This window comes from Pogona vitticeps, chromosome 2 (genome assembly GCF_051106095.1).
Source record: "Pogona vitticeps strain Pit_001003342236 chromosome 2, PviZW2.1, whole genome shotgun sequence".
NCBI lineage: Eukaryota > Metazoa > Chordata > Lepidosauria > Squamata > Agamidae > Pogona > Pogona vitticeps.
This window is the reverse complement of record NC_135784.1, coordinates 197,688,489-197,702,495: the sequence shown is the minus strand read 5'-3', so window position 1 is coordinate 197,702,495 and position 14,007 is coordinate 197,688,489. Positions and strand designations below refer to the sequence as shown.

General features: G+C 43.3%; 1 protein-coding gene across 1 annotated transcript in view; it reads left to right on the top strand.

The window, feature by feature from the left end:
• NCBP1 (nuclear cap binding protein subunit 1) overlaps positions 1 to 14,007 on the top strand; it is a 45,784-nt gene that overhangs the window by 19,045 nt on the left and 12,732 nt on the right. Inside the window, exons 11-15 of the mRNA XM_020791326.3 lie at positions 10,063 to 10,173; positions 10,490 to 10,554; positions 11,180 to 11,242; positions 12,087 to 12,161; positions 13,332 to 13,435. Of these exons, the coding sequence (XP_020646985.3) occupies positions 10,063 to 10,173; positions 10,490 to 10,554; positions 11,180 to 11,242; positions 12,087 to 12,161; positions 13,332 to 13,435 (418 nt within the window). The remainder of the gene's footprint in view (positions 1 to 10,062; positions 10,174 to 10,489; positions 10,555 to 11,179; positions 11,243 to 12,086; positions 12,162 to 13,331; positions 13,436 to 14,007) is intronic.

The following is a 14,007-nucleotide window of genomic DNA, read 5'->3' as shown; positions in this document are numbered from 1 at the left end:
ATCATTGTTTATTTAGTAATATACAGTGGTGCCTCGCATAACGATGTTAATTGGTTCCAGAAAAAAAAACGTTATGTGAAAACATCGTTATGTGAAGCACCATTTCCCATAGGAATGCATTGAAAACCGGTTAATCCGTTCCAATTGGAACGGATTATCCGGTTTTTTCCCTCCCCCCGCGGCTTGGATCTGACCCATGGCGGCTACCTCAGCCATGGCTGGACTCCCTAGAGTCCGGCCATGGCTGGGGTAGCCGCTGCAGCTTGAATCCAAGCTGCGGGGGGAGGGTGGTGGGATTGGGATGCCTTTCAGGCATCCCGGGCTTGGATCCCACCAACTGCCGGTTACCCTTTAAGCGGCGGAGACAGGCTGGGGGGTGGACCGGGGAGCTTGAAGCCTCTCCGCGCCGCCTACCCCGGCCGTTCTTGGACTTCCAGAAGTCCAAGAACGGCCTGGGTAAGCAGCGCGGGGAGGCTTCAAGCTTCCCGATCCACCCTCCAGCCTGTCCCCGCCGCTTAAAGCCTCCTTGCGCTGCCTAGCCCGGCCGTTCTCGGACACCTAGGAGTCCGAGAACGGCCTGGGTAGGCGGCGCGGGGAGGTTACCGGCATCGGAGGCAGGCTGGGGGGTGGACCGGGGAGCTTGAAGCCTCTCCGCGCCGCCTACCCAGGCCGTTCTCGGACACCTAGGTGTCTGAGAACGGCCGGGCTAGGCAGCCTGGAGGGTGGATCGGGAAGCTTGAAGCCTCCCCGCGCTGCTTACCCAGGCCGTTCTTGGACTTCTGGAAGTCCGAGAACGGCCGGGATAGGCGGCGCGGAGAGGCCTCAAGCTCCCCGGTCCACCCCCCAGCCTGTCTCCGATGCCGGTAGCCTCCCCGCGCCGCCTACCCAGGCCGTTCTCGGACACCTAGGTGTCCGAGAACGGCCGGGCTAGGCAGCGCATGGAGGCTTTAAGCGGCGGGGACAGGCTGGAGGGTGGATCGGGAAGCTTGAAGCCTCCCCGCGCTGCTTACCCAGGCCATTCTCGGACTTCCAGAGGTCCGAGAACGGCCGGGGTAGGCGGCGCGGGGAGGCTACCGGCATCGGGGACAGGGTGGGGGTGGATCGGGAAGGCTTGAAGCCTACCCGCGCCGCTTACCCAGGCCGTTCTCGGACTTCTGGAAGTCCGAGAACGGCCTGGCTAAGTGGCGCGGGGAGGCTTCAAGCTTCCCGATCCACCCCCACCCTGTCCCTGATGCTTGAAGCCTCCCCGTGCCACTTTCCCCAGCCGTTCTCGGACTTCCAGGCCTCCGAGAACGGCCGGGGTAGGTGGCGTGGGGAGGCTGCCGGCGGCGGGGACAGCGTGGGGGGGTGTCTGCAAGGCTTCCAGGCAAAGGCCTGGAAGCCTTCGACACCCCGGTACCCTTCCCCCGCCGCCGCTGAGAGCCTTCCGAGCTCTCAAAGGGCTTTCTCCAATATCGGAGGGGGCCCTTTGAGAGCTCGGAAGGGAATTGTCGGCAGGGGACAGTCGCTTCGGGGTCCTTCCAAGGCCGCAGCCCACTGCCGACATTTTCCCCCAGCTGAGCGGCGGGGCTTCAAAGCTCCCGCCGCTCAGCTGGGGGAAAATGGTGCCTATGGGGAAAAATCGCAAAGCGATTTTTCCCCATAGGCAAGATCGTTGTGCAATCGCAAAAGTGATGGCAAAAGAGCCATCGCTATGCGATTTTTTCGTTAAACGCGGCGCTCGTTAAGCGAGGCACCACTGTACAGTGGTGCCTCGCTTGATGACGTTAATTTGTTCCAGCAAAATCGTTGTAGAGCGAAAACGTCAAACAAAATTTAAAAAACCATTGAAATGCATTGAAAACCGTTCAGTGCGTTCCAAAGGGCTGAATACCTGCTCGTCCAGCGCAGATCCTCCATACGGCAGCCATTTTCGGTGCCTGTAAAGTGAGGAATCCAACCTAGAAAACAGCAGGGGGCTATTTTCTTCAGCCGGCGGCCATTTTGAAATCCGACAATCAGCTGTTTGCTGATCATTATAAAGTGAAAATCGGTTCCCGAAGCAGAGACCTGATCAGTGCACAGCAAAAAAAAACAAAAAAACATTTAAAACATTATTTTGCGATCGCAAAAACATCAAGCGATCGCAAAAACAACGTAAAGCGGATTTGTCATAGAGTGGGGTAATTGTCCAGCGGGGCACGACTGTATTGTTAAAATTTTAAATTGTTACATGATACAGTGGTGCCCCGCATAGCGACGATAATCCGTTCCGGATAAATCGTCGCTTTACGGAAACGTTGCTATACGGGGCAAAAAACCCATAGGAACACATTAAACTCCATTTAATGCATTCCTGTGGGGGATAAACTCACCGCTAAGCGGGAATCCTCCATAGGGCCGCTATTTTCGCCGCCTCGGTAAGCAAGGAATCGGCGCGAAAACGCTGCGGGCGGCCATTTTCTTGATCCGGTGGCCATTTTGGAGCCGCTGATCAGCTGTTCCCAAAACATCGCAATGCGAAGATCAGTAAGCAAAACGCTTACCGATCATCGCAATGCGATGTTTACCCTATTTAAGCATTGCAATGCGATCGCAAAAGCGATCGCAAAAAACACACCGCTATCCGGATTCGTCGTTAAACGGTGCGCTCATTATGCGAGGCACCACTGTATGTTGTTACCCACTGCAAGAAAGTTGGTCCTTCCCTTCAGGCAGCCCCTTATTCTCGGCGGAAAATAAGCCAGACTGAGTTTGCATAACGTTAACATTGGAACTTTTATTCAACTCCACATCCTCCTGCACATCTTTAAATGGGTTTAACGGTTTCAAACTTGGCAACAGGCCACTTTCAACAATATTTAAACTTTGTTCAAACTCCCAGGGAGTTACAGGCGGCGGATCCCACATGATCCCCGCGGCTCCCTCTGAGGAGGTGGGAGACTCCTCATGGCACAAATGGTCCCACAACACTTGTGTCGGTACCATCCTCTCTCGTCGGGACCTTCGTGCTCCTCAGCTGTCAACCAGGCGCGTTCGCGCTGAAGCTCTAGCTCTCTGGGCGCCACGATTACATTCCACTCCTTTACCAATTTGCGCAGGAAAGTCTCGGTCACACTAGGTGGATCGGGCAGCAGGCCACCTTCTTTTAAATGGGGAAAATCTCTTAACAACCCCTGGTAGCGAACCCTTTCAAAAGCCCTCTGTCTTTCCTCCTTCTTCTTCCTCTCATAATCTTCCACTACTGAACTGAACCACACCACCCCCTCCTCGTTCTTATACCCCCCTCCAACTGTCACTTCAGACTCCTCCCACTCTTCGTCTGCCAAACACACCTCTATCTTCACCTCCCCCTCTTTCTCTTCTGTCTCCTTTCCCTTTTCTTCTTTACTTTCGCCACTATCTCGTTGACTCTTTTTTCCATCCTCTTTTTCCACTTTTACTTCTGCGGACGGCACACTCTTATTCTCCACACCTTCACACGCCCCCCCGGAGGAGTGGGCCGTCCGCTTGTTGTCATCGCGCGCATCCCCTTCACCCTGTCGTGAAAAATAATCGGCATTAGCATGGTTACTTCCTTTTTTATATTTCACTTGGAACGCAAAAGGTTGTAAGCTCAAATACCATCGGGTCAAACGTGGGTTGGCGTCTTTCATTCTGTTCAACCATTGTAACGGGGCATGGTCGGTTACTAATATAAAAGGCATTCCTAATAAATAATATTTTAAAGTTGTAATGGCCCATTTGGCTGCTAAGGCCTCTTTTTCAATTGTTGCATATTTCTGTTCTCTAGGTGTTAGTTTTTTACTTAAATACATAACAGGATATTCGATACCTTGTCTTTCTTGTGCCAAAACTGCTCCTATCCCCCTATCTGATGCATCTGTTTGTACAATAAACGGCAAAGAAAAATCAGGCGCATACCTTTTAGGTAATTCATTTAAAACAGACCGCAGCTTGTCAAACGCTTCTTGTTCTTTCCTTCCCCAATTAATATATTTCTTTATTTTCTTCTTAGTAAGATCAGTTAAAGGAGCCGCAATCCCCGAAAAATTAGGCACGAATTGTCTATAATACCCTGCCAGACCTAAAAATTGTTGTACTTCTTTCTTGGTTTTGGGTATACGCCAATCCGATAATTTGTCAATCTTCTCTTCAGAGGGTTGTATCTCTCCTTTACTCACTACGTGACCCAGAAATTTTACTTTCTCTTGAGCTATTTTACATTTAGAAGGGTTTACAGTTAGTCCAGCTTTCCTTAATTCTTTTAATACTAACTTTATATGACTTACATTTTCATCCCAAGTGGGGCTGAAAATAAGAATGTCATCAATATATGCTCCTGCAAATCCTTCTACTGGTTCTAATACTTTATCCATTAATCGTTGAAAGGTGGCTCCTGCACCATGTAATCCAAATGGCATTTTTTGGAATTGAAACAACCCCTTAGGGGTCACAAAAGCTGTCTTCTCCTTATCCTCGGCCCTCAACGGAATCTGCCAGTAACCTTTAGTGAGATCTAATGAAGTAAGATAAATAGCGCCCACTAGTCTCTCTAATAAATCTTCTATGCGGGGCATGGGGTAAGCGTCAAATTTCGACACTTCATTTAATTTTCTGAAGTCAATACATAACCGGATTTTTCCATCGGGTTTAGGCACTACCACAGGGTAGCTTCTCCACGGGCTGTGTGAAGGTTCAATTATTCCTAACTTTAACATTTCTTCTACCTCTTTGTTGATTACTTCTTTCATGTGATATGGCCAGCTCCTACTTCCGCTACGTATAACTACTCCTTCCTTGGTATTAATACGATGCTCGACTATTTGGGTTATGCCTGGTTTGGGAGAAAATACATCTTTAAATTCTTGCTCAATTTGCCTTATTTGTCTCACTTGTTGAGAATTCAAACAATCCCCTAAAGGGATTTCTGACTGGTCTGTTCTATACACTGATGATTCAGATCCTAAATCTTCTTCTATATCTTCGGCCCATAACACTTCTCTTTCATGCCATTCGTTTAAAAGGTTCACATGATATATTCCTGTTTTCTTTTTCTTATCTGGAGTCTTAATTTCATAATCTACCTTTCCTACTTGTCTAATTACTTCGTATGGTCCTTGCCATCGTGCAAACAACTTGGCATTTTCAGCGGGTAATAACAACAACACTTTTTGACCAGTTTGGAATGATCTAGGTGAAACCCTTAAATCATATCTCCTTTTCTGCCCGGCTTGTGCTTGTCCTAAATGTTCTTTCGCTATTTCAGACACCTTTCTTAAATGTTCTCTCATTTCAAGGACATGTTTTACTGTGAGTTGAGAGTTGTCTGACCCACTCTCCCATTTTTCCTTTATTAAATCTAAAATTCATCGGGGGTTCCAACCATATATCATCTCAAATGGCGAAAAGCCAGTAGATGCTTGTGGTACTTCTCTAACTGCAAACATAAGAGGAGCTACTAATAGGTGCCATCTGCGAGGTTTTTCCATTACTAACTTCCGTAACATCCCTTTCAGAGTCTTATTGAATCGCTCCACCAATCCATTTGTTTGAGGATGATAGACGGAAGTATGTACTGGATCTACATCCAATAATTTCCACATTTCTTTCAATGTTAAACTCATAAAATTACTCCCTTGGTCTGTTAATATTTCTTTAGGGAAACCTAACCGAGTAAACACCTGCATTAGCTCTCTCGCGATTACTTTGGCTGTAGTTGACCTCAAAGGTATAGCTTCTGGATATCTTGTTGCATAATCAATTAACACTAGAATATGAGTGTGCCCTCCTGCAGACTTTGTAAGAGGTCCTACTATGTCAATTCCTATCCTATCAAAGGGATGATCTACAAGAGGCATGGGCACCAAAGGGGCTCCTGGTCTAGGTTTCGTTTGGGTCATCTGACACTCTTTACAAGTTCTGCAGAATTGTTGTATTTCTTTTTGCATCCCCGGCCACCAAAACCTCTGAGATATTCGAGCTATCATTTTTTCAGTAGCCAAATGGCCTGCTGTAGGAACATCATGAGCTACCTTTAACACATCTTTCCTCCATTTCATTGGTACCACCAGTTGTTTTTCACCTTCCCGATTCACATGGTACAATAATCCCTCTTCCAGTTCAAATCCCTCCTGTCCCTGAACAATAGTCCCTGTAGGTTGTGCTTCCTTTAATACCTCTTGTAATGTAGGGTCATCTTGTTGCCACATCCTCGTTTGTTCCCTAGAAACTTCTTTTCCAAAATCAGTTTCGATTTGGCTTATCTCGCATTCTCCAACCAAACCCTCTTTCTTATTTAACAATTCACTAGCCCCTTCCCAATCACGTCCTAACAACATTTCCCTTGAAAGTCCCGGGGCTATCCCAACTTTCATTCTCCGACAATCATTCCCAATTTGTACGTTAGCCCAGACCGTCGCATATTTTTTCGAATCCCCATGGATGCATCTCACCGACACTTCATCTGCTACTTCAGTTCCTTCTAAATGACGCACCAAAGTTTTACTGCATCCAGTATCTATTAATGCCCTCTTTTCGTGGCCGTTAACCAAAACCATCACCTCCCAACCTTCTCTTTCAGACCCTATCAATTTAACTGGTTCGTTATTTTGGCCTACCCACGAAAAATCCAGCCCAGGGCATTGCCGCCGAACATGGCCCGGGCGGCCACAGTCGAAACACACGGGCTTGCCATCTTTGCCCTCCTTCAATCCTGTGCCTGGCTCGAACAACCTCTGGTCGTATGTGATGGGGCGGGTCGGCTTAAGACGCATCGGCTCGAAGTTAGCGGGTCTGCCTCTGCCGATCGCGGAGAAAGACATCGGACCACGCGGTGTGTTGCTGCCTCCGGTCGCCATCTTGTCAGGTGGGCGTGCCTTGTCGGAGGTTCCGCCTGTGTACTCTTTACTCCCTTCTTCCGCCGCGCAATAATTCTCTATGAGGTGAATCGCCTCTTCTAACTTCTTCGGCCTATTTCTTTGAACCCAGCTCTTCATGTTGTTAGATAATGTTGAAATTAAATGTTCCATCACTACTGTCTCAATAATTTCGTCCTTTGTCTTATCTTCGGGTTTGATCCATCTAATCATGTTGGCTTTCATGCGCTGGCTTATTGGGCGCGGATGCATCCCTGATTTGAATCTCAACTCACGGAACTTTTTTCTATAAGCTTCTTCAGTTAAGTTCAAAGTCTGTAAAATGGCGCCTTTTACTATTTCATACTGTGCGGCTTCTTGAACAGATAATGTGTCAATTACTTCTTGTAACACTCCTGTCAAACATGGAATTAAAATTAATGTCCACTGTTCTTTAGGCCACCCGGCCGCTGTGGCTACTCTTTCAAAAGTATGTAAATATGCCTCAGGGTCGTCTGTATTACTCATCTTCTGCATCCGTATGGGAGTTGGATTGGCTACCCAGGGGTTCCTCGCCTCTTTCCACTCATTCTTAACCCTTTCTTCTCCTGAATTCAACTGCCATAACTGCCTTGTTAATAAAGTTTGTTGCTCGGCTAAATTTTCTATTAATTTTGCTTGATGCTGTATAGTCCGACGTAGCTCGCTCACCTCTTCATTCTCCGCCTTAGGGGCTGCCCCACGTTGGGCGCCACTGCAAGAAAGTTGGTCCTTCCCTTCAGGCAGCCCCTTATTCTCGGCGGAAAATAAGCCAGACTGAGTTTGCATAACGTTAACATTGGAACTTTTATTCAACTCCACATCCTCCTGCACATCTTTAAATGGGTTTAACGGTTTCAAACTTGGCAACAGGCCACTTTCAACAATATTTAAACTTTGTTCAAACTCCCAGGGAGTTACAGGCGGCGGATCCCACATGATCCCCGCGGCTCCCTCTGAGGAGGTGGGAGACTCCTCATGGCACAAATGGTCCCACAACACTTGTGTCGGTACCATCCTCTCTCGTCAGGACCTTCGTGCTCCTCAGCTGTCAACCAGGCGCGTTCGCGCTGAAGCTCTAGCTCTCTGGGCGCCACGATTACATTCCACTCCTTTACCAATTTGCGCAGGAAAGTCTCGGTCACACTAGGTGGATCGGGCAGCAGGCCACCTTCTTTTAAATGGGGAAAATCTCTTAACAACCCCTGGTAGCGAACCCTTTCAAAAGCCCTCTGTCTTTCCTCCTTCTTCTTCCTCTCATAATCTTCCACTACTGAACTGAACCACACCACCCCCTCCTCGTTCTTATACCCCCCTCCAACTGTCACTTCAGACTCCTCCCACTCTTCGTCTGCCAAACACACCTCTATCTTCACCTCCCCCTCTTTCTCTTCTGTCTCCTTTCCCTTTTCTTCTTTACTTTCACCACTATCTCGTTGACTCTTTTTTCCATCCTCTTTTTTACTTCTGCGGACGGCACACTCTTATTCTCCACACCTTCACACCCACCCAGAGTAGTCTATATCAGTGGTCCCCAACCTTGGGCCTCCAGATGTTCCTGCACTACAACTCCCAGAAGCCTTCACCACCACCTCTCCTGGCCAGGATTTCTGGGAGCTGGAGTCCAGGAACATCTGGAGGCCCAAGGTTGGGGACCACTGGTCTATATGACTAGATGGGCGGGCTATGAAACAGACAGACAGACAGACAGACAGACAGACAGACAGATAGATAGATAGATAGATAGATAGATAGATAGATAGATAGATAGATAGATAGATAGATAGATAGATAGATAGATAGATAGATAGATAGATAGATAGATGGGTTAGGGCTCCAAAAACCTGGGTTCAAATCCATGTTCAGCGGTGGAAACTCATGAGTAGGTAAAATTAATGAAACCACTCATTATCTTGAAAGCCCTATTAGGATTAATATAAATTGGTTTTGACTTTATGGCACATATCACACACATGCATACTATAGATAATACTCATAACAACAACTTCCCCACCTTGTGTTAGGATCAGAAAAGTGATGCTAAGCTTCTGCCTACATAGGCTATGTGAATGAGTTTAACATGAACGGCTAGGCTTCTGTTTAAAAATTCTGGTTAGGAAATTTTATGTAAAACAAGCTAATTCTTAACCATAATGGTTCTGAAGCCATTTTGGAAGGCTCATGATGTGCTGGTGCCTAATGACATTTCAAGGCAGTGCTTTCTTGGTGTTCTATAGAATCCATATTTTGTATGGAATCCATAACATTCTACCAAAAAAATAGTTAGCTGCTTCTCCTTGCTCCTGCTGCCAGTGGAAGGATCTCAGTGATTTTTTTCTTTATACAGTATGTTTGCCTGTCTGTGCTAATTAGCAAAACTTCCTTTACTTTAATTAAGTTAGGGATGTAGAGAAGTTAATGAAACCTGTCTGCTTAGCTTCTCACCCAGATAGAATTAACTCCCAAGCAAAGCAAAGGTATGGTTTTCTTTGATCTTTTATAACATCAAAGCCGAAATGGGATTTTCCTCTTCTGTTTTGTTTTGTTTTAATTTGACATTATGTATCCTGAGGTCAAAATGAATATAGGTTACTCTTCTCCCTTATCTTGTAATTTGCCACACATTAAGTGCAAATGTGGAAAACATTAGCTGAAGTCTAATAAAGTAGTGTTACTTCATAAGTCTGTTATTAGATGCAGCTGTATTTTCATAATTAAAAGTTTCTTATCCACTACTGAAGTGGCTGAAGTCTGGTAATATAAAATTATATTTTATAATATTAATAGGCACACAAGTCTGATACACCAAACATGTTTGGATCTGATGGAACATCATTTCGAAATGTATACATTTTTTTGCATGTTTGTGGGTAAAGCATTAAATATCTCATCATTTCAAATCAAATAAATCAATCAATCAATCAATCAATCAATCAATCAATAAATAAATAAATAAATTTCAAAGAAGGATGTGCAGTTTGGGGTGTTATGTAAAACTTCAATAGTAACCATTCAAGGAATTGCCCAGTGTATGGTAACAGTATCAGTAGTTTCCAGAGAAGTGGCCATGTTAGTCTGGGCTGTAAAAACAATACTTTTAGGCATCTCTAAGACTAACAAGTTTTATTACTCATTTGTCATGGAAATCTGTACATATTCCTTAATCCCCTTCATATCTTTTCCCTAGGTAATATTTGCTGAGTTGTTTCAGCTTCCAATTCCACCACACACTGAAGTAATGTATACAACGCTTCTAATTGAACTTTGTAAGCTGCAGCCCGGCTCTTTACCTCAAGTTGTATCCTTTGTTCTGTGAGACTTGTATTAGCCAGTGTAATTTCTTAGGGAAATAATTATTAAACTGTTTACCATTTTCAGCTGTATAAATGGAAATTGATGACAAATGCAAGTATTCCAAGCAGTCTCTGAAGTGAATATGGTGGTCGCAGAGCCTTTGCATTTTAACTAGTCTTTTCATTGGATAAAAATTAAAAAGCCAAGTCAAAAACTCAGTTGTATGCGGCAGCAGTGCAGACAGGCTATTGCTTTGTCTAAATGGGAAATTAAATGTATGAACATTTAGTCTGTTTTAAACCTTAAATGGTAATCCGCAGCTTGCACAAGCAACAGAAATGCTCTACATGCGCTTGGATACAATGAATACTACTTGTATAGACAGGTAAGGAATCATACTTGGATTTCTGAAGGGCTGTGAAGCAGGCTTCTTCACCTCAAATACTGTAAAACGAAACTTCTATAATTCACAAACCTGCTGGTCTCGCAGACTCTGCTCGTTTTAAAGCCATATTGCATATCAGAAGGCATCTCTTGCTTAACTAGTAGTGAGCAGGAACAGCATCAAAAGCCAGAAATGGCTTGTTTTCAAAGAGGAGCAGAAGTTGATAAAAATGTAAGGTGTAGTTTAGTTACAGGTTATTTTTTAAACTGCTGCCTTAAACTTACTTTTTGCAATATATTATTAGTATTCTCATACCAACTTTAAAGATAGAATTAAGTAACTCACCAAAAGCAAAATCTATATCGTTTAGAATCTAGAATAAGATAAGCGAATGGTACTGGATACTTCCTTAAAAGATCCAATTATCTGATATGTTGATTATTTTCTTATTGCAAGTTCTATTTTCCCTTTATCTTTTGCGACCAGTATTTCTTTTCATCTGTTTCAACAGACTTAGGTGTTATCTGTGATAATTGAGCTATAGTAAGAATAATACCAGTTTGAATTACTATGCTCTTGAGACTTCGTGTTTAATAAAAGCTGTTTCTTTTTTTTTCCTCTGAAGGTTCATTGATTGGTTTTCTCATCATCTAAGTAATTTTCAGTTCCGTTGGAGCTGGGAAGACTGGTAAGTCTATTTCTCTTGTACTTCCTCAGTAAATTCTCTACATTCTTTTATATAATTCCATTTGTGGCTAATTCTAAAAATATTGTACAGTGGTGCCCCGCTTGACGACGATAATCCATTCCAGCAAAATCGCTGTAGAACGAAATTGTCATCAAGCGAAAGTAAAAAGCCCTTTGAAATGCATTGAAAATCGCTCAGTGTGTTCCAATGGGCGAAATACCTCATCATAAAGCCAAGATCCTCCATAGGGTGGCCATTTTCCAGTGCCTGTAAAGCGAAGAAACACAGTGGGGAGCCATTTTAAAATAGCGGGTGGCCATTTTGAAACCCAACAATCAGCTGTTTTGATCGTCGTAAAGCGAAAAATCATTTCCTGAAGCAGGGAACCGATCGTCATCAAGCAGATTTCCCCCACCTAAACACCATTTTGTGATCGCAATAGCCATCGCAAAATACTCATTGTGAAGCGACTTCGTTGTCTACCAGGGTAAGCGTCTAGCAGGGCACCAATGTAATTATGATTATTCCTTTTTAATAGTGTAATTCTCTTCTTTTTGATGTCATTCTTCCAGTGCTGATATATCTTTAGTCTCCTTACAGAATGATACTCTTGCTCAATTCGGTGATTAAAAATAATTTTTTTTCAAGCAGAATTTGGGGATTTTGATGTCACAATATATAAAACCTGGTTCTGAAATTATTTACTCTCACTCTGCAGGAAGCAAAAACACACACATTGTAATAGAGAATCAGGGTGCCTAATCAGCCTCTTGTATTTGAAAAGTAGTTTATGCTTTTTTTCTGAATAAAAACAGTTGGGTTGTTTTTCCTTGTTTAATGGTAGGTCAGATTGTCTCTCTGAAGATCTTGACAAACCCAGACCTAAATTTGTAAGAGAAGTATTGGAAAAATGCATGAGGTGAGTGAAGTGTAAAATTATAAAGAATGGGTAGCATTCAAGAAGAGATAACTAATCAGTTTGAGCGTAAAGCATTTGCTAAAATTATAGAGGAATGTACTATGTAAAATAATTTGTTTCCAGTGGTATTTTCTTACATCTTTGTAAATGTGTGTCAGGGAGTTTGTCCTCATGGAATAAAAAATACATTTGAGTAAAAAAATAAAACTTTGTTTTAATTCTCTTTTTCTCTTGAAGGATTATAAGTCTAAGCAATAAAAATAAACTGAACAGAAAAATAAAAAAAAGTAATTGATTTTGGAATAAGCTGTATTCAAATCAGTGAAAGTTTTCATAGAAAGAATGTTTTTATCATTCTTTTGTTCTTTAATTATATTATTGACAATATACTCTTACTTTTTGTTACTGTGTGTCACTGCTGAATAACTTCTGAGCCTTACAATTGCAAGAAAAATTATTGAAAACATTTACAGATTTATAGTTTGGCTCAAGGAGTTAATTTCTTTTAAGGCCGTTGGAAAGGGAATTATGCTTTCCAGCTGACATCATGAATTTGAGATGAATGAATATATTTCAAGCACTTGCTTGAAGTACAGTAAGTCAGATTAGTACCAACATCTTGCATACTCTGCTAATAAAGTCCTGCAGCCATAGAAAAGAGCCTGAAATCCAGTAGCCCATGTAAATTATGGAAATGTGCATTCTTTCAGTTACTTTGCTACACCTTCTCAAATATAATTTGGTTTATTCTACTCTTTGTCATGGCAAAGGACAAGAAGCCATACTGAACTCTGAAAGTCCACCTCTTTAACCACTAGAGTGCTGACTTCAGACAATTCAGTGGGACTCATGTCCACACCTTTTGAATACATTGTTGCAAATCTTGGAACTATAGGATTCTGTTTCTGAAAAATAAAATTCTCTGAAAGCTACATCTTTCAGAGTGTCACGTCATTTCTGTAGAATTCTAACATATATGGATTTGGTTTACTTAAAGAATTTTTTAACTGTTGCTGAGCATGATGTATAGAGTTCAGTTGCACAGCATTTACATTTCTAATCTGTCCCCACATGAATTTTGACATTGAATTTATAAAATGCTTGATATGATTGTGCCCATAGTATTCATTTCTCCATCATCTGTAAAATCTTTCTCTTTTTCCCTCCCAGGCTTTCGTACCATCAACGAATTGTAGATATTGTCCCTGCTACTTTTTCAGTCTTAACTCCTGCTAATCCGATATGTATTTATAAATATGGAGATGAAAGTAACAGTATGTATATAGCTTGTGCTTCTGCTGTATTTTGTTTCCTTAAAATAGAATTAGTCTAGATGTTAAAAATACAGTGGTGCCTCACTTAATGACGATAATCTGTTCCAGGAAAATCGCCGTTAAGCGAAAACATCGTCAAGTGAAATTTAAAACCCCATTGAAACCCATTCAGTGTGTTCCAGTGGGGTAAAAACTCACCGTCCAGCAAAGATCCTCCATACGGCGGCCATTTTTGCTGCCTGTATAGCGAGGAATCCTTCCCTAAGCACAGCGGGGAGCCATTTTAAGTACCTGGTGGCCATTTTGAAAACCCGGCGATCAGCTGTTTTTGATCGTCATAAAGCGAAAATCGGTTCCCAAAGCAGGGAACCGATCATCGCTAAGTGATATTCCCCCATTTAGACCATCGTTCTGCGATCGTTATAAAGCAGATTCGTCATAATGCAGGGCAATCGTTAAGCAAGGTACCACTGTATTACAGTTGTTAGCAGTTTCTGACTGCCAGGGCAAAAAAACAAGTATCTTTTCTACGGCTCACTTTTGACTCCATCTGTTCAAGGTGGAGCCTAGCA